This window comes from Cyprinus carpio, chromosome A7 (assembly GCF_018340385.1).
Source record: "Cyprinus carpio isolate SPL01 chromosome A7, ASM1834038v1, whole genome shotgun sequence".
Lineage (NCBI taxonomy): Eukaryota > Metazoa > Chordata > Actinopteri > Cypriniformes > Cyprinidae > Cyprinus > Cyprinus carpio.
Window position 1 is genome coordinate 28,860,863 of NC_056578.1, and position 16,548 is coordinate 28,877,410.

A 16,548-nucleotide genomic window follows, 5' to 3' on the forward strand; every position below is an offset into this window, starting at 1 on the left:
TAAAAACCAAGCTACAGCCTATTTAGCTCTAATTGCCTGTTTATGTTAGAAAGTTTGATGTCACTGTCATAAACAATGTTATTTTTGTAAATATATTTTTAATAAAACACATTCTAGAGTTTATGTGTGTTTTGTAGAAAGGCTGGACTATAATTTAACAACCTCATCAAGGTAATAAAATAATCTTAGTTAGTCTGCAAATAATGAAAGGCAAAAATAGCTGCTAAAAATAAAGCAGAAAGCAACTGTTCACTGGCAAAAGCACTCCACTATAGACAGTTATATGTATATGCTGCTTATCTTGAATGTGTAAATATATATGACTCATAACACTCATTATCATTTCACTGAGGGACTTCATAACCATTGATAAAAGCAAATATATGGATGGTAAAACATTTAAAATTATAAGACAATATATAAATCAAGGTTTCCTCTAGAAATACTGTCTGCTTATAAATACATATATAAAAAACAACATCAAAATGCACATGATAAAGACAGACATGCTGTTAAATGATTTTATGCCATTAACAAACACGTGGTGCTAGAAAGGGCATCATAAATCCTTTGTGTATTATTTACTTTGGTGTATAATTTTAAAAGAAGGTGACTGTCCACCTAAAGTGCTTCATTTAGTGACTCTCTTTGCGTTCTCTCATGCCCATAATTGTCCTAATGGACATAATTCATCCCAACAAAGTGTCCATTGTCTTTATTGAGGAATGCAAAATGCCTTAGTAAAGTCATCATAGATTTAATTTCAGCGTCAGAGCGGGGGTTCTGTCTGTGCCTTGTTTTTTGGCACAAGAGTTGAACTTCAGAATAAGTGTGCAGTGAAAGTGTGATCGTCCATGTGTTTATCCCCTGAACTGAGTCCTGCTGCCTCTGTTACCGCAGAGCTCCTGTAGGGGGCGCAGAAGGCTGTCCTCACGTGCTCGATAAGGCTGAGCATAGCTGTCCTCCTCCAACAGGATGCGATTGAGAGTGCGTTCATAATTAATATGCCGTCGCAGCATCAATACATACTGATGCCCCTCCTCCAGAAAGGGACAGTCACATTTGTTGGGGGCCCACAGGAACTCCCGGTGTTCCAGACGATAACTGTTGCGGTATGTGTGAATGATTTGGACGTCATAGCGGGTCTCCTCTCCATGATAGACTTTTTCCAGCACTTTTGCTCGAAATACTGTCGCAGCAGACAAATGTATTGTCATCATCCAATATACTACAGTATGTATATGAAACCACTTGTTTTATGTTGGCATTGGAGACTTGATACTGATTGAACTCACCAAAATCTTTTTGGCAATACTGTCTCTGGCGCTCACCCTTCCCTCGTACCCGGCGACATTTCCCACAGTGGCCTACAAAAGGACGTAATGTATTCATGACATAACAAAAAAATAAATAAATAAAAAGCCCAGACTTTGTCATCCATGCAAACAACAATTACCAAAGGGAATGAACAAGAAACATGATAATATGCAAATAACGGAAAACTATGTGTACTTCCGTAGCAGGTTTACACTGAAATTGTAAAAATGTAACATTGCCATTTGTGCAGTACTGGTAGTACAAAGTACCAAGTCACTTCGGTATCAAAACTTTCAAACACTTCCTGTGCAAATGGTATTTGTGTGAAGAGCTTCAGAGTTTTCTATTTGCAATGTGTCTTCTAAGAATTGTAGCCAATCAAAGATATCTGCACATCAATGCAGTAGCCAATAAGAGGCATTCAAGTTAGACAGAAGTGCAGAACTCAGCCAGTGATCAATTTGTGCTGAACTGAGGTGATTGACAGCTTCAGTGATGATAAAGGGGGCACTATTTGCCCGCTTTCTATATATGACCAATTCACAATTTGAATAAAAGTTTTACTTTTCATGCTACTAAGCACACATTGCAAAGTTTCGGAAGTAATAAGCATATTTAAAAGCAAGATTGAATCTAGAATTGCGGTGACTTACACTAATGGCAATGATATAGCACTGACCTCTGCGATGTATTTCAGGCATTCGGTTCCTGCGGTTTTCATCTCTTTCCAAACGTGGGACTGGCTGCTGTTGATAGGGGGGGTGAAGAGGCCAGCGAGCAGCAGGATCTGAGAGCATGACCTCGTAAATCACAGTTGTATTTACAAAAGACTCCTATTTAAGCTTTAAGCGACTGGGGCATTTCTGCCAATTATTTACCATCACACAGACTTCAAGTGAACTCAACATTAAATCTGTAAATTTATCTTAAACCAAGATCTTGTCACTGCACAGATAAGATACTTCTAATACCATACTATACAACTAGTGTAATTTAAACAAAAGCTTAATAGAATTTATTCCTAAATATCAGGAAGGAAAGGTTTTTACCCCAGAAATGAGGTTTTGTGACTGGCTGTGTTGTAGTGGTGGTAGTCGTTGTGGTTGGAAGTTCAAAGGGTAAGTGGTTTGACGTGTGATGAGGCTGCTGAAGTTGACTTCTCCCATGATACAGGGCATAGCGGTCTGGAGGCAGCCAGTACTCATATTCAATCCCAGAGTTCTTATCAGTGGACAAGACCTAGAATCAGACCAGAACAAATAAACACAGTTGCACTGGCTACTAGGGGTTAATAATTGTGTTGAATTATTATTATTATTATTAATAATTTTTTTTTCAAGTTTGAACTTAACAAGTTTTTGTGTAATTTAAAAGCTAACCATGATGTGCAGGTCCTCCTGAGTTGGTCCTGGAACTTCGAAACTCTCCCAGGTATCAGCAGAGCGCCGATATAGAAGTTTGGTTCCTGCCACATTGTACTCACCGGGAACATTGATCTTCCAGTTCCCATTGATCACAAACTGAGAGCGCCCATTCTGGAGTGCTTTAAAAAACAAAAAAACATTGCACTACCATAACACAGCATTATTGTAATGCTCTTAGATAGCAATCAGACAAATTGCACAAAGTTTAGTTACTGCAAGAACCTAGTGAAAAACTGCAAGTTCTCCAATATGTTATTTTATTGCACCAATAAAGACAAAGTAAATGCTTTTTTCTGTAATCTTCTACAATTCTGTCTCAAACTGTGCACCTTGCCACTTTTGCTTTGAGAAACATATGTTGGAGAGATCTCACACAAGGCGGTGCTCTAACCTAGATAGTTTCTGCTGTTATCAGTCACTCTGATGTGTGTAGCTCCGGCCGGGATCATAGTGACCTCACTGTACCCAAACAGTCCTGCAGGGAAACATATGAGTGAGTAATGCATCTCAGCCTATTTGAAAAAAAAAAAAAACTGTTATTTCCAACAGGTGCAAAGTCCTGAATGGAACTGTATGTTTCCATGATGTGTCTTGCTGCAGCTGCAGCATGGATTGCGAGGCACTGAACTGCAGAATTATGACCCAGGCTGTTTTTTTTTCTCTTCTCCTTTGACTTTTGACCTTCTTTACAGAGCTCTGTGCTGGCAGCCTTGGATCTGTTATCCTACTCTCAGAAATCCAGATGCAAGAGAGTGGAAAACTGCGTATTTTTTGGGTGGCCAAACAATGCCACTATTATCACTGTGTTTTCCCCAGTGTAAATGCTCTGTATTTTCAGCTGGCCAGTGTGATGGAAGATTTTAAAAGAGATTCTGTTTTAATGTGGAGAAGCTCAAAGCCAGAAGTGTCAGTGTTCTAAGCATGCAGATATGTGTGAGGGGGAGAGAAAGTGTGAGATAAATAAGAGAAAGAGAGACAGAGAGTCACCCAGAAACCACTTACACTACAGTTCAAAGTTTGGTGTCAGAAAGATTAAAAAAAGAATCCATAAATTTGACCAAAAGTGTCAGTGAAGAGTGTTGCTTTCTTACAAAAACATTCTGTTTCAAATAAATGCTGTTCTCTTGAAATTTCTATTCATCAAAGAATCCAGAAAAATTCTGAATTTCCACAAAAATATTAAGCAGCACAACAACATTTTCGAAAACATTACAAAAATCTTATAGAAACTTTACATTTTTGAACAGTGGTTATGTTAAGAATTTCATGGCTAAATGCCAGTTTTTACAGTTCGGAGGTCATTGTCCTCAACTCTAAACAAGATTCATACAAAGATTCATTCAAACTGATAAAATATCCATTTCAAAGTCGTTATATTATATAAATCAGACTGAACATATTTGCTGAATTCTGAACTTATTTTTCTGTTCTGCTGTTTAGAGTCAGTGTGAGTATAGGTAGATTCATTGCTGACCGTTGTTCTGCCTGTTGCTTTGATAAACACTTCTGTGATGAAGGCAGGTTGAGTTGTGGCCTCCACACACCATGCAGACATCCTCCTGCTGCTCAGATCCAAAGATCAAGTCACATCCTGGCTTCTGCACCCACCCACACACACACACACACACACACACACACACACGCACACATACAATCCCTGTGATTAGAAGCCAAAATATCAAGCACTGTCACATTCTGTTTTAACAGTACAAGCTGATCCCACAACACTCCTGACGAAAAACAGGAACAGCTTATGGGCCACAGAATGTTGGAGACCTTCCAAGAAATAAATTTAGACACTACTAAAGAGTGAAGCATCCAAGATTAAAGACCCTCAAAATAAATCCATTATCTACTACACTAAAAATTATTTTGTCGTTGTAATAGCAGCAACAGTTTGTTTTCATCTGTTCATCTTGGCACAATATTTTCTGGCGTTTGTAATTGATTTCATGAGTTTTCAGTGTTTCAACTTCTTTAATCATATGTATATTCTGGATGGATTAGGTGTAATGAATTTAACACTGCAAACAGAAATTCAATGAAGTATTCATAATGCAGACTGCTGTTTATTTCTTGTTGCTTTTACTTATGCTGTTGTTGTCTTTATTCACAATTATTAAATGTCTAATCACTGTTTTGGAATGCATATAAATGTGGGGTTGGTAAGCGTTTTTTTTATTTTATTTCATTTTTTTTAAATTTGAATACTTTTGTTCATCAAACATTTGTTAAATTGAAGATAATGTAAATATTTTTTTAATGTTACAAAACATTTGTATTTCAACTAAATGCTGTTCTTTTAAACTTTCTAGCCTATTCATCAAAGAATCCAGAAAAACAATGTGTCCTGGTTTCCCCCAAAATATTAAGTTATCAAGCAGCATGACTGTTTTCATCATTGATAATAATCTTAAGTACCAAATCAACATATTAAAATGATTTTTAACAGTAGTACATGTAAAAACAAGGGGTGGTGCAGAATGCTTTGTTTTTCAACATACATTTGAAAAAACTAAAAGCAAACAATATGCATCATTTCTGATATCAACATTTTGATACTATGAATCATTCCAAAACAATCTACTCCACAATATGGAGATCAAATAATAATAATAGTGGGTTGAATTCTTTAAACACGTTCAAGACAAAACGATCCGTTTCCACCTCCACTATGTAAGTGTATCTCTAAAGTAAAGCTGCACCATCCATCATCTCTGTCAAATGGCGTCCCAAAGATTTTTTGTTGGGGGTGCTAAGGAGTGGCTTAACAGTTCAGAGGGGGTGCTAAAAAACTAATTAAATTGAGTGAAAATAATGAACGCCTATAAGCTTCAGCTATCTAAATAGCATTCAGCCACGTTGTGTTTTTTTTATATACAGCAGCTTCTAAAAAGGCAAATGTAAAAAAAATTCTGTGGTATTAAACTTCTCATATGTCACTGTTATTAGTACTATAATCTATTTAGTCATTTTTTCTGACCATCAAGTTTCAGTCACTCTCAATGCCAACTGGCAGGAAAACATGGTTAATTCTAACCATTTTTTACAATAAATAATTTCTGACAATTCATACAGCTATTTCCACACAGTAGCATAGCGGATGGGCATGCACTGTGGGCGGCCCGCGATAAGCTTTCCTTGCTGAGATGCTTCATATGTGTCAACAATATCCTGGATTATGCTTAAAAAAAAAGTCACCTGAACAATAACCTGTCTACAATCCTCACTCACAATGTTCTTATTATTCCCTCTGTTTTGCACATTTCTGATTTTTTTGCACATTTCCTTGCACATTTCTACCTCTGGATGCCATTTGCACTGTTATGGTCATTGGCCATATATAAACTTATGCTATTTACATACCTCACTGTATAATGCACCTTCTTTTTTTATATTCACTGTACAATGCATTTTCTGTTTATACTTTCTTTGTACCGTGTTGTATGTACAGTCATTTGCATTGAGCTGGTCTCTGCCCTCCTACCTCATAACTTGCACTATATGTCATAAATCTTAATGTATATGCACACATTCTTATATTTATTTTATATACGCTGTTATTTGCACTTCTGGTTAGATGTTAACTGCATTTCATTGGCTCTGTACTTGTACTCTGCACAGTGACAATAAAGTTGAATCTAATCTAATCTAAAATAGGCAGGGATATTGTCAAAAGCATCAAAAATTGGCAATATTAAGAGGATTTAGCTTTTCCAATTAATAGGAATGTAACAATTCACTCAACTCACAATTCAATTCACGATTTTGATTTCACCATTCGATTCACTTTTTTTATTTTTTTTTTTATTTTATTTTTTACAAAATTATATTTAAGACAAATTATGAATTAAATGTGTCCTTTTATTATTGCTTGGAGAAAATGCTGTACATTTCTTTGTGAAATTGAAATATAACTATAATAATATACTAATATAGCACTTGCATATTATTTCTCTTTTGTTGGTTTTGATTGCTTCTCTTGTCCTCATTTGTAAGTCGCTTTAGTAAATGACAAAATTTAAACAGAATGTAAATGTAAATAACAAAACTAAATTTAAATTTTAAAACAAGCCCCAAATCAAATAAATAAGTAACCCAAATAAAATAAATCTCTTAATATAAACAAAATAAGGCTTTGTCTGTGCTCACACCTTTTAAAATTAGAGGCAACCACTGGATTTTAATCATGATCCAAACAAAGATGCTGCATACATGCAACATGAGCAGTTTGTAATCTAAATTAGATTGTATAATTTCGAAATTTTGAAGCAAAAACAGAATGGTTTGACTTCAGTTTTGTTAAACTATACATAAAAATATCTGCATGAAACAGTAGATGAGCTGAACAAGATGCAGATTCACTTTCTGCCAGCATGTGGATCTTAAAGTGTCTCCTTGGTTTCTGCTGTAAACAAAGCAGTGCTGCACTTATGAAATTTAATATGCATTATACAGAGGCAAGATAAAAGGAAAAATACCATCTAAACTTTTCTAAAGACAGTAAGTTCCCCTCAGACATACATTCATATAATCTCCTACCCCTAAATGAATCGCGATTTGTTTAGCATCTAAACCGATATGAATCGTCACATATTTGAATCGATTTTCAACCGGCTCACGGTTAATTGTTACATCCCTACAAATTAATGTTGTGCCTGTTACATTCTTATTATTATCTTATTATCACATGACCAATTGGCTTGTTGTTTGTCGTGGTAATCAAATCAAAACTCTTTCAAAATGCAGCTTTTCCAGAAGCATTGGGAACTTTTATTAACTTCCCCGCTCCAACTTCTCTGTGATGCTCTGCATGGTCAACTGTCACCTGTATGCTAATGCGTGTGTATATGTGTTGCGTATTGCGTAGGCTATGTATAATATTTATAATATAATCATTATAACAGTATTTCATACAGAAGCCTATGTGTGCTCTGCGCTACAAAGATCTCTGTCTGAGCCACCGCACACAAACAGTGAGATCATGAGGCCCTGGCAGGGATCAAGACCATTCAGGCTGAAGTTTGGCTTGAGCTCCAGAGTGCAGGGGTGGAGAAGGAGACATCACAGGAGACTGCAGAGGTAGAAGGGAGGTGTGCAGGAGTGCACTGTCCTCAGCAATTTCTGCAGGATATAATTAAGCCCTTGTTTGTCTTTAGACTTCCCGTGCACTCCATTTCATGCAGGTGCAACCCTCCTCCTAATACATGACCTCCCATCCTTATCTCCTTCTTTGCCTTTCTCTGCCTTTCCTTTCTTAATCTTGGTAGCTTGTGAAATAATGATTCTCAATGGCACATTCCCAAGACTCGGAGGCCTCACAGAGGGGCAACCACACACACACACACAAGGTGTGCTTCACACATATGGATTCAATCTGCCACATGGTGCTAATGATTGGGCCCCACTATGCATGTGCTTCTCCTTTCCAGTCCTCATGTGATGGAAACTAAATTCACACCAGCATGACTTCAGGACTAGATGGGGCTTAAGGTCTATTCAGTCATTTTTACATGTGCATATACAGTATAGGTTTTTGTAATACTTCACTTTGCCCTTATAATAACCTCTTCCAAAAAAAAAAAAAAAAATAGTACATTGATGGAATCAGATGGTGATACACACCACAGTACAGAATACCATATACATACGATAGTGACAAGTAACAACACAAGTCCAAAACTCTATTATAATATTATAATATATAATAAAAGATACTTTAAACAATACTGGTAAAAACATGGCATAACGAGTTTAGAGAGAAGAAGGGGTGAGACAGACAAAAGTACTGTAAAGAAAAAAAAAGAAAAAAAAAGTTTGATAAGGTAACCTAAAAATGTTTTATGTCATGAAATTTGAATAAACAGTTATCAACTCAAAAATATGACGTAATATGATGGAACAAACCTGAATGTATTTCAAACATTTTAAAATGATTTTCACTTAGTATTTTCTTTAAAACATTTATTTTAAATAGCTACTGTTAAACGTCCATTTTATTAGTCAATTAAAAAACAAATTATTGATTGTTTTCTTATATTTAAAACATGAACTAAAAACATTTTGAAATATTTCTATTAAGTTGTCCTATTAAAAATAGAATTGTTAGTCCTAACAAAAGCCCAACAAAAGTCATTTTAAAGTGTCAGATCAGGTAGAAATAGGTCTTTAAAATAAGCCTTTTAAATATTCTTGTGAGGGTGGACAGTATTTTGAGGTTGTCAGCTATTATGAAATTATGAAGAACCATATACTCACCAGACATTTTCCATTCACACAGACTGTCCCCTGATCTGATTGGCATGGTGTGCCATCAAGCACCCTTCCAAAGTTGTAGTAGAAGTTGTGTCCAATCGCCAGGCAACTGAGCTCACATGGCTTGGATCCTAAGTAGTATAAATCAGGTTTCAGTCGGTATAAGCACCTAGCAGACGGAAAAATCCACACAGTAACACAACACATGCTTCAAAAGGGAAGAGTCATGCTTCACTGACCTCCATGAAAGGTAGTCCAACGGTAACTGCTGCCAGCAACCACGGGTCTGTCATTGAAAGCTTTACACTGCAGTTCTCTGAAGTCCATAGAGTCAGCAGGACACTCCTGATGTTACAGACGCAAAGCTCAGGAGAGAAAACACACACATCTAAAGCTGCTAAAATCCTGATTTATTAACACTCTTAGAGTTACTAGAACAGCCCTGGATGACTCAGGATCAATACAACACATGCATCTGTGTGCTGACACAATGACCCCATTTAAAGCTGGTTTTAACATCTGTCCAGGGTGATGGGATCACAGGTGTAAGCAATGATCTGATCACTCAGTCCACATTCAGAGGTAGTCAGGAACACATATGATATTGCATTTGAGGTGCAAGCGCTAATCCATCTTGATGTGTCACATTCCTAAATTAAGATATTTTTAATGAAAAATGAGAGATTTCTGTCCCTCCACTGAAAAATTAATTCCACCGAAACTGTGACGCTTTGGTGGAGACATCATAAGTAATCCATATGAATCAAATGGTTTAAAAGTCTTTTGAAGAGACACAATCACTTTATACAGATTTATTTTAGGCATTCATATATAAACATCACACATACATAAAAATCATCAAATATGGTAAAAGCAACCATGTACTAAAACAAGGGTTAACATTAAAACCATTCTTTGTCATTCTGGAAAATTTGGAGAAGTCCATACATATACAAGCTCAAGACTTCAGGGAACTTTAGTTTGCCTGACATCAATATAGTGACACAGATCATGAGAACAATGCACATCTAAAGTAAAATTAATACAGGGGATGAAACTTTTCTTTTTTTTGTGGTATTTTATAATGTTAGCATGCATCAACACACTTGTGTAGTAACTGATATATATATATATGTATGTATAAAGTGATGTTATGAAATTGAGGACCATCCATTTAAAATCTGACAAGTTTGAAGGTGGATGACCTTAAGTCCAAGCAAAAATACAACAAAGTGCACTGTAGAATTAGATAACCAAATACATAAAAACTATTGATATTGCACTAGCACACTTAGGATAAGCATAAGCTATAATGTATTTCTATGTAGACATCCTGTTCAAACAGTAAAGAATTTACTGCACCTTTGTGTTACAAATCTTGTATTGCCTGGTGTCCCCCGGGCACGGCCCTCCTATCAGATTTCTAAAGGGAGAAACAATAATCAAGCATGATCAAGTAAAACACTGTAAGGCTGTTTACACAGAATGCGTTCTTACATTTTTCACTGTCAGAAAAAAATGAACCTTTAGGGGTACAACAGCTTGTTACTGGGGCAGTAAAAGAACTGTACTGCAGCTTATCTACACCTAAAAGATGCATATTAGTAACTTAAAGTAGTAATAGGCCTATGTACTTTTTAAGATACAACTATGAACCTTTGCAATTAAGCAATGTGCAGTGTATTGAAATTAGATTGTATGCCTTTTATGGTCAAGAAGAAAAAAATTAGAGTTCAGTTCTTTTCTTGGCTACTAATATTTCTCTGCCGACAGAAAACATGTATAATAATCTGACAGCAGAGAAGATAGCATTATGGGGTAAACAAAGGCTGTGCTTTACCTGGTGATGCAGGTGCGTGTACGGACAGATGCCCCTCCCCCACAGGAGCGTGAACACACAGACCACCCGCCCCACGAAGCCCACTCATTCATGAAATGTATTTGCCTGTGCATCTGTGGTTCCTCACCTCCCAGCTCTACTCGTCTGGATGACTGCAAATGTATAAACAAAGTGAATTAAAGGTTGCCGAACAACAACAAAGAGAGACAGCAGAGGTGGCAGATTTGATCAACTAAGTTGTGCCAAGAGGTTTTTTGCAAGCTCATACACTATAAAAACAGTATGTAAAATATATTTATACTACAAAAATCATTTGATGTATGTCATGCACTAAACTGAAGGAATCCTGTGCTTTCAGTGTTAATGATTGTTCACTAGTTCTCAAGACACATGATATGAGAGGCCACCAAAACATTTCCTGCTCATCGGCTATGCTAGACTGCACTTGACATTTGTGGAAGTGTTTGAGTGTTCCCCAGGTGCTCGACTGAGGACGCCACATCAGCTCTATTACACACAGCCTCCATTACACAAGCAGTATTCATATCAGACCACCACTAATCGTCTTCAAGGATACCATTACTCTGTCATTCTTAGATCCGTTTCTGGCTTTGATCTGAGACAAACAGGCAGTAAAAGCCAGTGAAGAGCGAGTAGCTTCCATGGGTTGCCTGAGGCCTAAGGTCTCCCTCAAGGTGTATGTGTATTCTTGTAAATGTAATGTAGGTGTGGAGAGCATGTTTTCTGCTTCTATCATGTTAAACATCCTCATACAGAGCAGCTGTTTGTTTTTCTAAAATAGTATTCATCCACGACATCACGTAAATTTAATTTAAGGAACCTCAGAGAGTCACATGAGGTGTGTACACGTAACAACAACATGAAATACAAACAGAGCACCAAACTTGCATTCCAAAGTTTGACCCCTAAAGGGATGTTTTACTGGCACATATATGACTGCTTTTTGGTCCAGAGCTTTGTCCTGGTTCCTGAGATTAACCTTTCAGTGAAAACATTACAGAAGAATTAGGTTTGGTTGGACTCATCTAATAAGATTACCACTGCAGGAAGAAATGGAATGTGTATCAGAATCTCCTGACCTCATTTAGCCTGGAGACCTGTGGTGAATAGAGGTTTGGTAATGAGTGAGGATGTCTAGCTGTGAGGGTTAAAATGACACACAGACACAATAGTGCTTTATGACCGACGTCCATCATCTTCAATACCGGAATGACCTGGAACTGCCCTCCTTACCGTAGCAAAGACTCAAATTAGTGTTAATGACAGTCTGCCATGGGGCCCGTAGGCAAGGCAGATTAATGAAATCGACCTTTCAACTTCAGAACACCAGCTTCCCCCCAAAGGCAAGATTTTAAAAAAGACATGTTGACTTTGGAGTATATTCCTTAAAAGGGTTTTTAAAAAAAAAATGAAATTCCTAATTCTAAAATGAACTTGGTTTCCTGTAGATAGGTCCTGCTTGTGCTGTTTTTAAGGAGATGTGAAAGTCATTCCAGAGGAATGAAGATGATAATGACTGGTGGACAAGACCTAGCTTGGATCTTGGGAGGGAAACTGGGAAAATAAACTGGGTGAGGTCCAGAAGGCACCAAAGGCAGAGTAGTACATGCAGGCTTTCCCTATAGCTACCAGTGAAACTAAAAGGTCTAGATAACCCAAAAATCAAAAGTCTGTCATTATTTACTCAAATCAAGTCATTCCAAACTCATTAGACTTTCATTCTTCATTCCTTAATTAAGATATTTTTAATGAAACCTGAGAAATGTCTGTCCCTCCACTGAAAAATTAATTCCACCAAAACTTTGACGCTTTGGTGGAGACATCATAAGTAATCCATATGAATCAAACTGTTTAAAAGTCATTTGAAGAGACACAATCTCTTTCTACAGATTTATTTTAGGCTTTTCATTCATATATAAACATCACACATACATAAAAATCATCAAATATGGTAAAGGCAAGCTCAAACGTGCTTGCTTGACAGTTTTATCATAAGTTTTTGATGAATAGACTTCCATTGGAAGGACAGAATTCACTCAGGTTTCATTAAAACATTTTAATTTCTGTTTTTTGGCTGAACAACCCAAAAGAGGGAGTGAGCCAAATGATCATGTTCTTCTTAACTGATCATTTCTGCAATGTGTATAAACAGCAAATCCAAAACAATACAGGGAGGCATCCCGGTTTCTGAACCCCCGGCCTAGGTGATCCTGCCCTGGTTGCTCTGATTAAGCTTCGCTCTTGGCAATCAACAGGAAAGATAGCACTCTAGTTAAAGTGAGCAAAACCGTGAGCCTTGCCAATCTGAGCATATCACACTGACTGTTCAAGATTGTCCCTAAAAATTCAGTTTAACTGCATGACAGGACATTAAAGTTACTGTTGCAAATGGTCTATTAACTGAAGGATAATGGGATAGGGGCCATCTTACAGGCAGAGAGGACAGGCAACTTGGAGACAACAGTATTGTTATGAGGATGAGGGCCTGGCACAGAGACAGTTTCCTGGAGACAGAGAAAATAAATCATGTAAGTCAATCACACCAAGTCTTACACACCACCCTATTTGACTTTAAAATGGAGCCCGGACTTCAGGGCTCACTGTATAAGTGTTGTTGCTCTACATCAAAGACTCTTGATTAATGATAACAAATAGTGATGGTGTGTCCTATACATTAACGTCACTGAGAAAACATGTTTACGTGCATTTTTTGACTATGAGTCTGACTCCCAGCAGTGAGGTCAGCATACTAAGAGACCACACAACGATTGATTCATCAAAGAAGCAGATTCTCAGAAACTCTTTACAGCTTTGCTAAAGCCTGACTGTCTTCTGTATTGTTGTAATGCCTAAGAATTCAAAAATTTATAGGGGAAGACTCATATTAACATGGCACAGTGTTTCTTTCTCCATCATAGAATTGTGTACAAACATTGTTCTTCTTCCTAATCTTCTATGAACATGGGCTAAGACGCTTATTTAAATAGCAACCCAGAGTGGACACTGGTCAATTATAAACAATACACTCCCATTAAGAACTGATTCAGAAGAGCAACATGATGAAATACATCTTTCTTTGATTACATGTGCATCTCTAATCATTGTGAATAAACAAGATCAAAAGAGATACAGAGTGTAAGTAATGCATCACAATTACCTAAAATAAAATTCTCAGTTTAGCATATTAGCTCAGTTTATTAGCAAGGTTAAGGGTCAAAAGGTCAATAGTTAAAAGGCAATAATGATGTTCATTTAGATGGTTTTGAATGCCATTGCCCGAAGGTAAGAACATAAACCTATGCCTGTCATGAAAATGTGATAAAAAAAAAAACAAAAAAAAAAAAAACAATGACTTTATCATTAATAATGCTTTTAATTCTAAATAAATATTTTAAAGTTAAACCATTTAAAGCCACATGAAAGAAACATTAAATGGGTCTGCAACCATTAGGTTTCAGGCAGACGAACCACAAAGTCCTAAATCTGAACTAATTGGAATCTAACATTTGTTTTGAGTCATGCTGAAGCATCTCAAGTTTATGTGAACAGTAAACTGTTCTCCTCTTAAAGATTAGATTAAACAGCTGTTTCCTGGATGTGGGACCATTTTAAAAACAACTGAGAAAAATGTTCATCCATAACCAAGAATGCTGCTAACAAGACAAAAATATAAGCCACCAACAGTACATGAGCTCATAATTATATTATTTTGATATATTATACTGAACAGCTATGGTGATGGTTGAAAATACTATAAAAAAAAATTCAAAAGCAATCAATATAGTGAGTTTCCAGAGAAACTGATAATAAAAATGTTGAACAATAACACTGTAACACTTGCTAAGTATCTGTGACTGAAATAAAATTTGGCTTTGTACAATTCAGTTGCAACAAATAAAGCAAATGAGAATGTCTGAGATGATAAAAAAATATTTGAAATATACCGTTTTCAAAGGGTCACATGACAAAAAAATGGCTTCCTGTGTGTTGGTGCTTTTTAACTAAATTAAAAAGGTAAGCATCAAATAATAATATCATTTTAATAATAATTTTAATTCAGAGGTGAAAACATGTTTTTGTCGTAGAAGAGGTGAATTTTTACTGCATTTTTTTTTTATTATTAAGTCAATGACCCATATAGTCTTAACTAAACAGAGGACTCGAGTCTGTCCCGGGTGGTTTTCTTTGTTCTTTTCCATCTTCCCTTCAGCAATACAATAAAATCAACGTGTTTCCCCTCACAGCAGAGGAGCATGATCCACATACCTGTTGTTTGACTTCTGCATTTTAGGTCTTCGTCAGGTGTCACAAAATAACTTCTTGAGATCTGAAACTGCACTCATCTGATAAAGTAAAGACCACGAGATGTGTGATCCCAGTGGTTTTTATCATCAAAAAAATCGGGAAACCTAATTGCATCCATGTTTCACAAGTGCTTCCTCCGCTGGGTAGCTACTTTTCCTGAAGTTTTCTAACACGCAGAACCCAAAGAGGATGTCCTGAATCCTACATAATCCTGAATAAAAATGAAGCATTGAAAATAAATAGGCTACTTCACATCATCCCTGCTTATTTGAATTAAGGTCCTTCTCACTTTCCAAGGTTTTGTTTTATAGAGCAAACCTCTGAATCGCTTTCAGTTTCATATCAGCGTCCGATCTCACAAGAAGCTCTGGTTATTAGATTTCAGATCTTCTGTCTTCAGGTGGCTTTCTGTGAACTCTACCTGAGCCTCTCAGCACACACAACATCCGTATTCCCTGAGAGAAAATAACGGCTCCTCGGTCAGGACACCTGGTCCTCCTGTGGATTTCACATTCAGTTTCAGATTCACATCATCAGGCGCTGAATATCATCTGAGAAGAGATATAATATTGCGTTTGTTCTAATTTGATCGTTGCACAAACGTTATGCGTCATTGTATCCAAAAACTCAACAGGACTTTTTTTTTTTTTTATAAAAAATAATAATAAATAATATTAATAACAACAACAACAACATTAAATCGCTAAATCAAATGTAGCCTAATTGCTGCCTTTTTCCCCCGGTAAAATCAAAGTTGCATGCACTTACTGATAAAGAAAATCAAGTTGAAACTCTGATTAGAAATGATGGGGAGGGGAAAACATGTAGCCTACATCATAATGAAATATTTTTACAGTTCACATTTCGTTACAGGCTACAGAGCATCTTCTGTGGGAGTAAAACTTATTTCAGATGACAAGCAAAACATATATAAACGCAGCACGCATAATAAAGTAGTAGTGAGTTACCCGTCACAAAGCAGCGTCTGTGATGACCCGGCGCATGTAAATAAAGTAAGCCAGAGTTTGTACTGATGTGAATGAGAGCCGCAGCTTTGCGTGCCGCCGCGCTCACCTGAAGCTCAGCCCAGTGTGTGCCTACATTCCGATGAAAAACTAGTAAACACGCCCCTCTTAAACGGAATGCTGTCCAATCCAGATTGCAAATGCTCCAGTAGCTGTAGTTCGTGCATGTACTAAATTGTCCATGTATTGTGAGCCTTAAGTTACAGAAAGTTTAGATAAATTGAAAGATGGGCATGCCATCAGACTATGAATCAGAGAACAACTCCCAGAGGGATTAAATTTTTTAATGGATTTTCCATAGGTAATTTTCAAGGCTCAATCTGTTGAGGCTCGTCCTGTGGAAGTCAAATAGTCTTTTGGC

At 36.8% G+C, this 16,548-nt stretch overlaps 1 protein-coding gene across 5 annotated transcripts; it reads right to left on the bottom strand.

Annotated features, from left to right (window-relative positions):
• Positions 1-9: 9 nt before the first annotated feature.
• On the bottom strand, positions 10-16,280 carry adamtsl5 (ADAMTS like 5). 5 transcript variants are annotated; one of them, XM_042760691.1, is made up of 15 exons: positions 16,131-16,280; positions 15,481-15,713; positions 15,124-15,373; positions 13,289-13,361; positions 10,837-10,988; positions 10,359-10,419; positions 9,236-9,341; positions 9,000-9,127; positions 4,216-4,339; positions 3,133-3,216; positions 2,697-2,860; positions 2,367-2,556; positions 1,997-2,104; positions 1,296-1,367; positions 10-1,189 (listed from the first exon to the last, which is right to left on the bottom strand). In XM_042760691.1, the coding sequence occupies exons 3-15, from the start codon at positions 15,141-15,143 to the stop codon at positions 861-863; spliced, it is 1,611 nt and encodes a 536-aa protein (XP_042616625.1). In that variant the 5' UTR covers positions 15,144-15,373; positions 15,481-15,713; positions 16,131-16,280; the 3' UTR covers positions 10-860. The 5 variants fall into 5 exon arrangements, with proteins under 5 accessions (XP_042616625.1, XP_042616626.1, XP_018936206.1 ...); XM_042760692.1 differs by lacking the exon at positions 15,124-15,373 and having other exon boundaries at positions 15,584-15,713; XM_019080661.2 differs by having other exon boundaries at positions 15,124-15,713.
• Between the last annotated feature and the right edge of the window lie 268 nt (positions 16,281-16,548).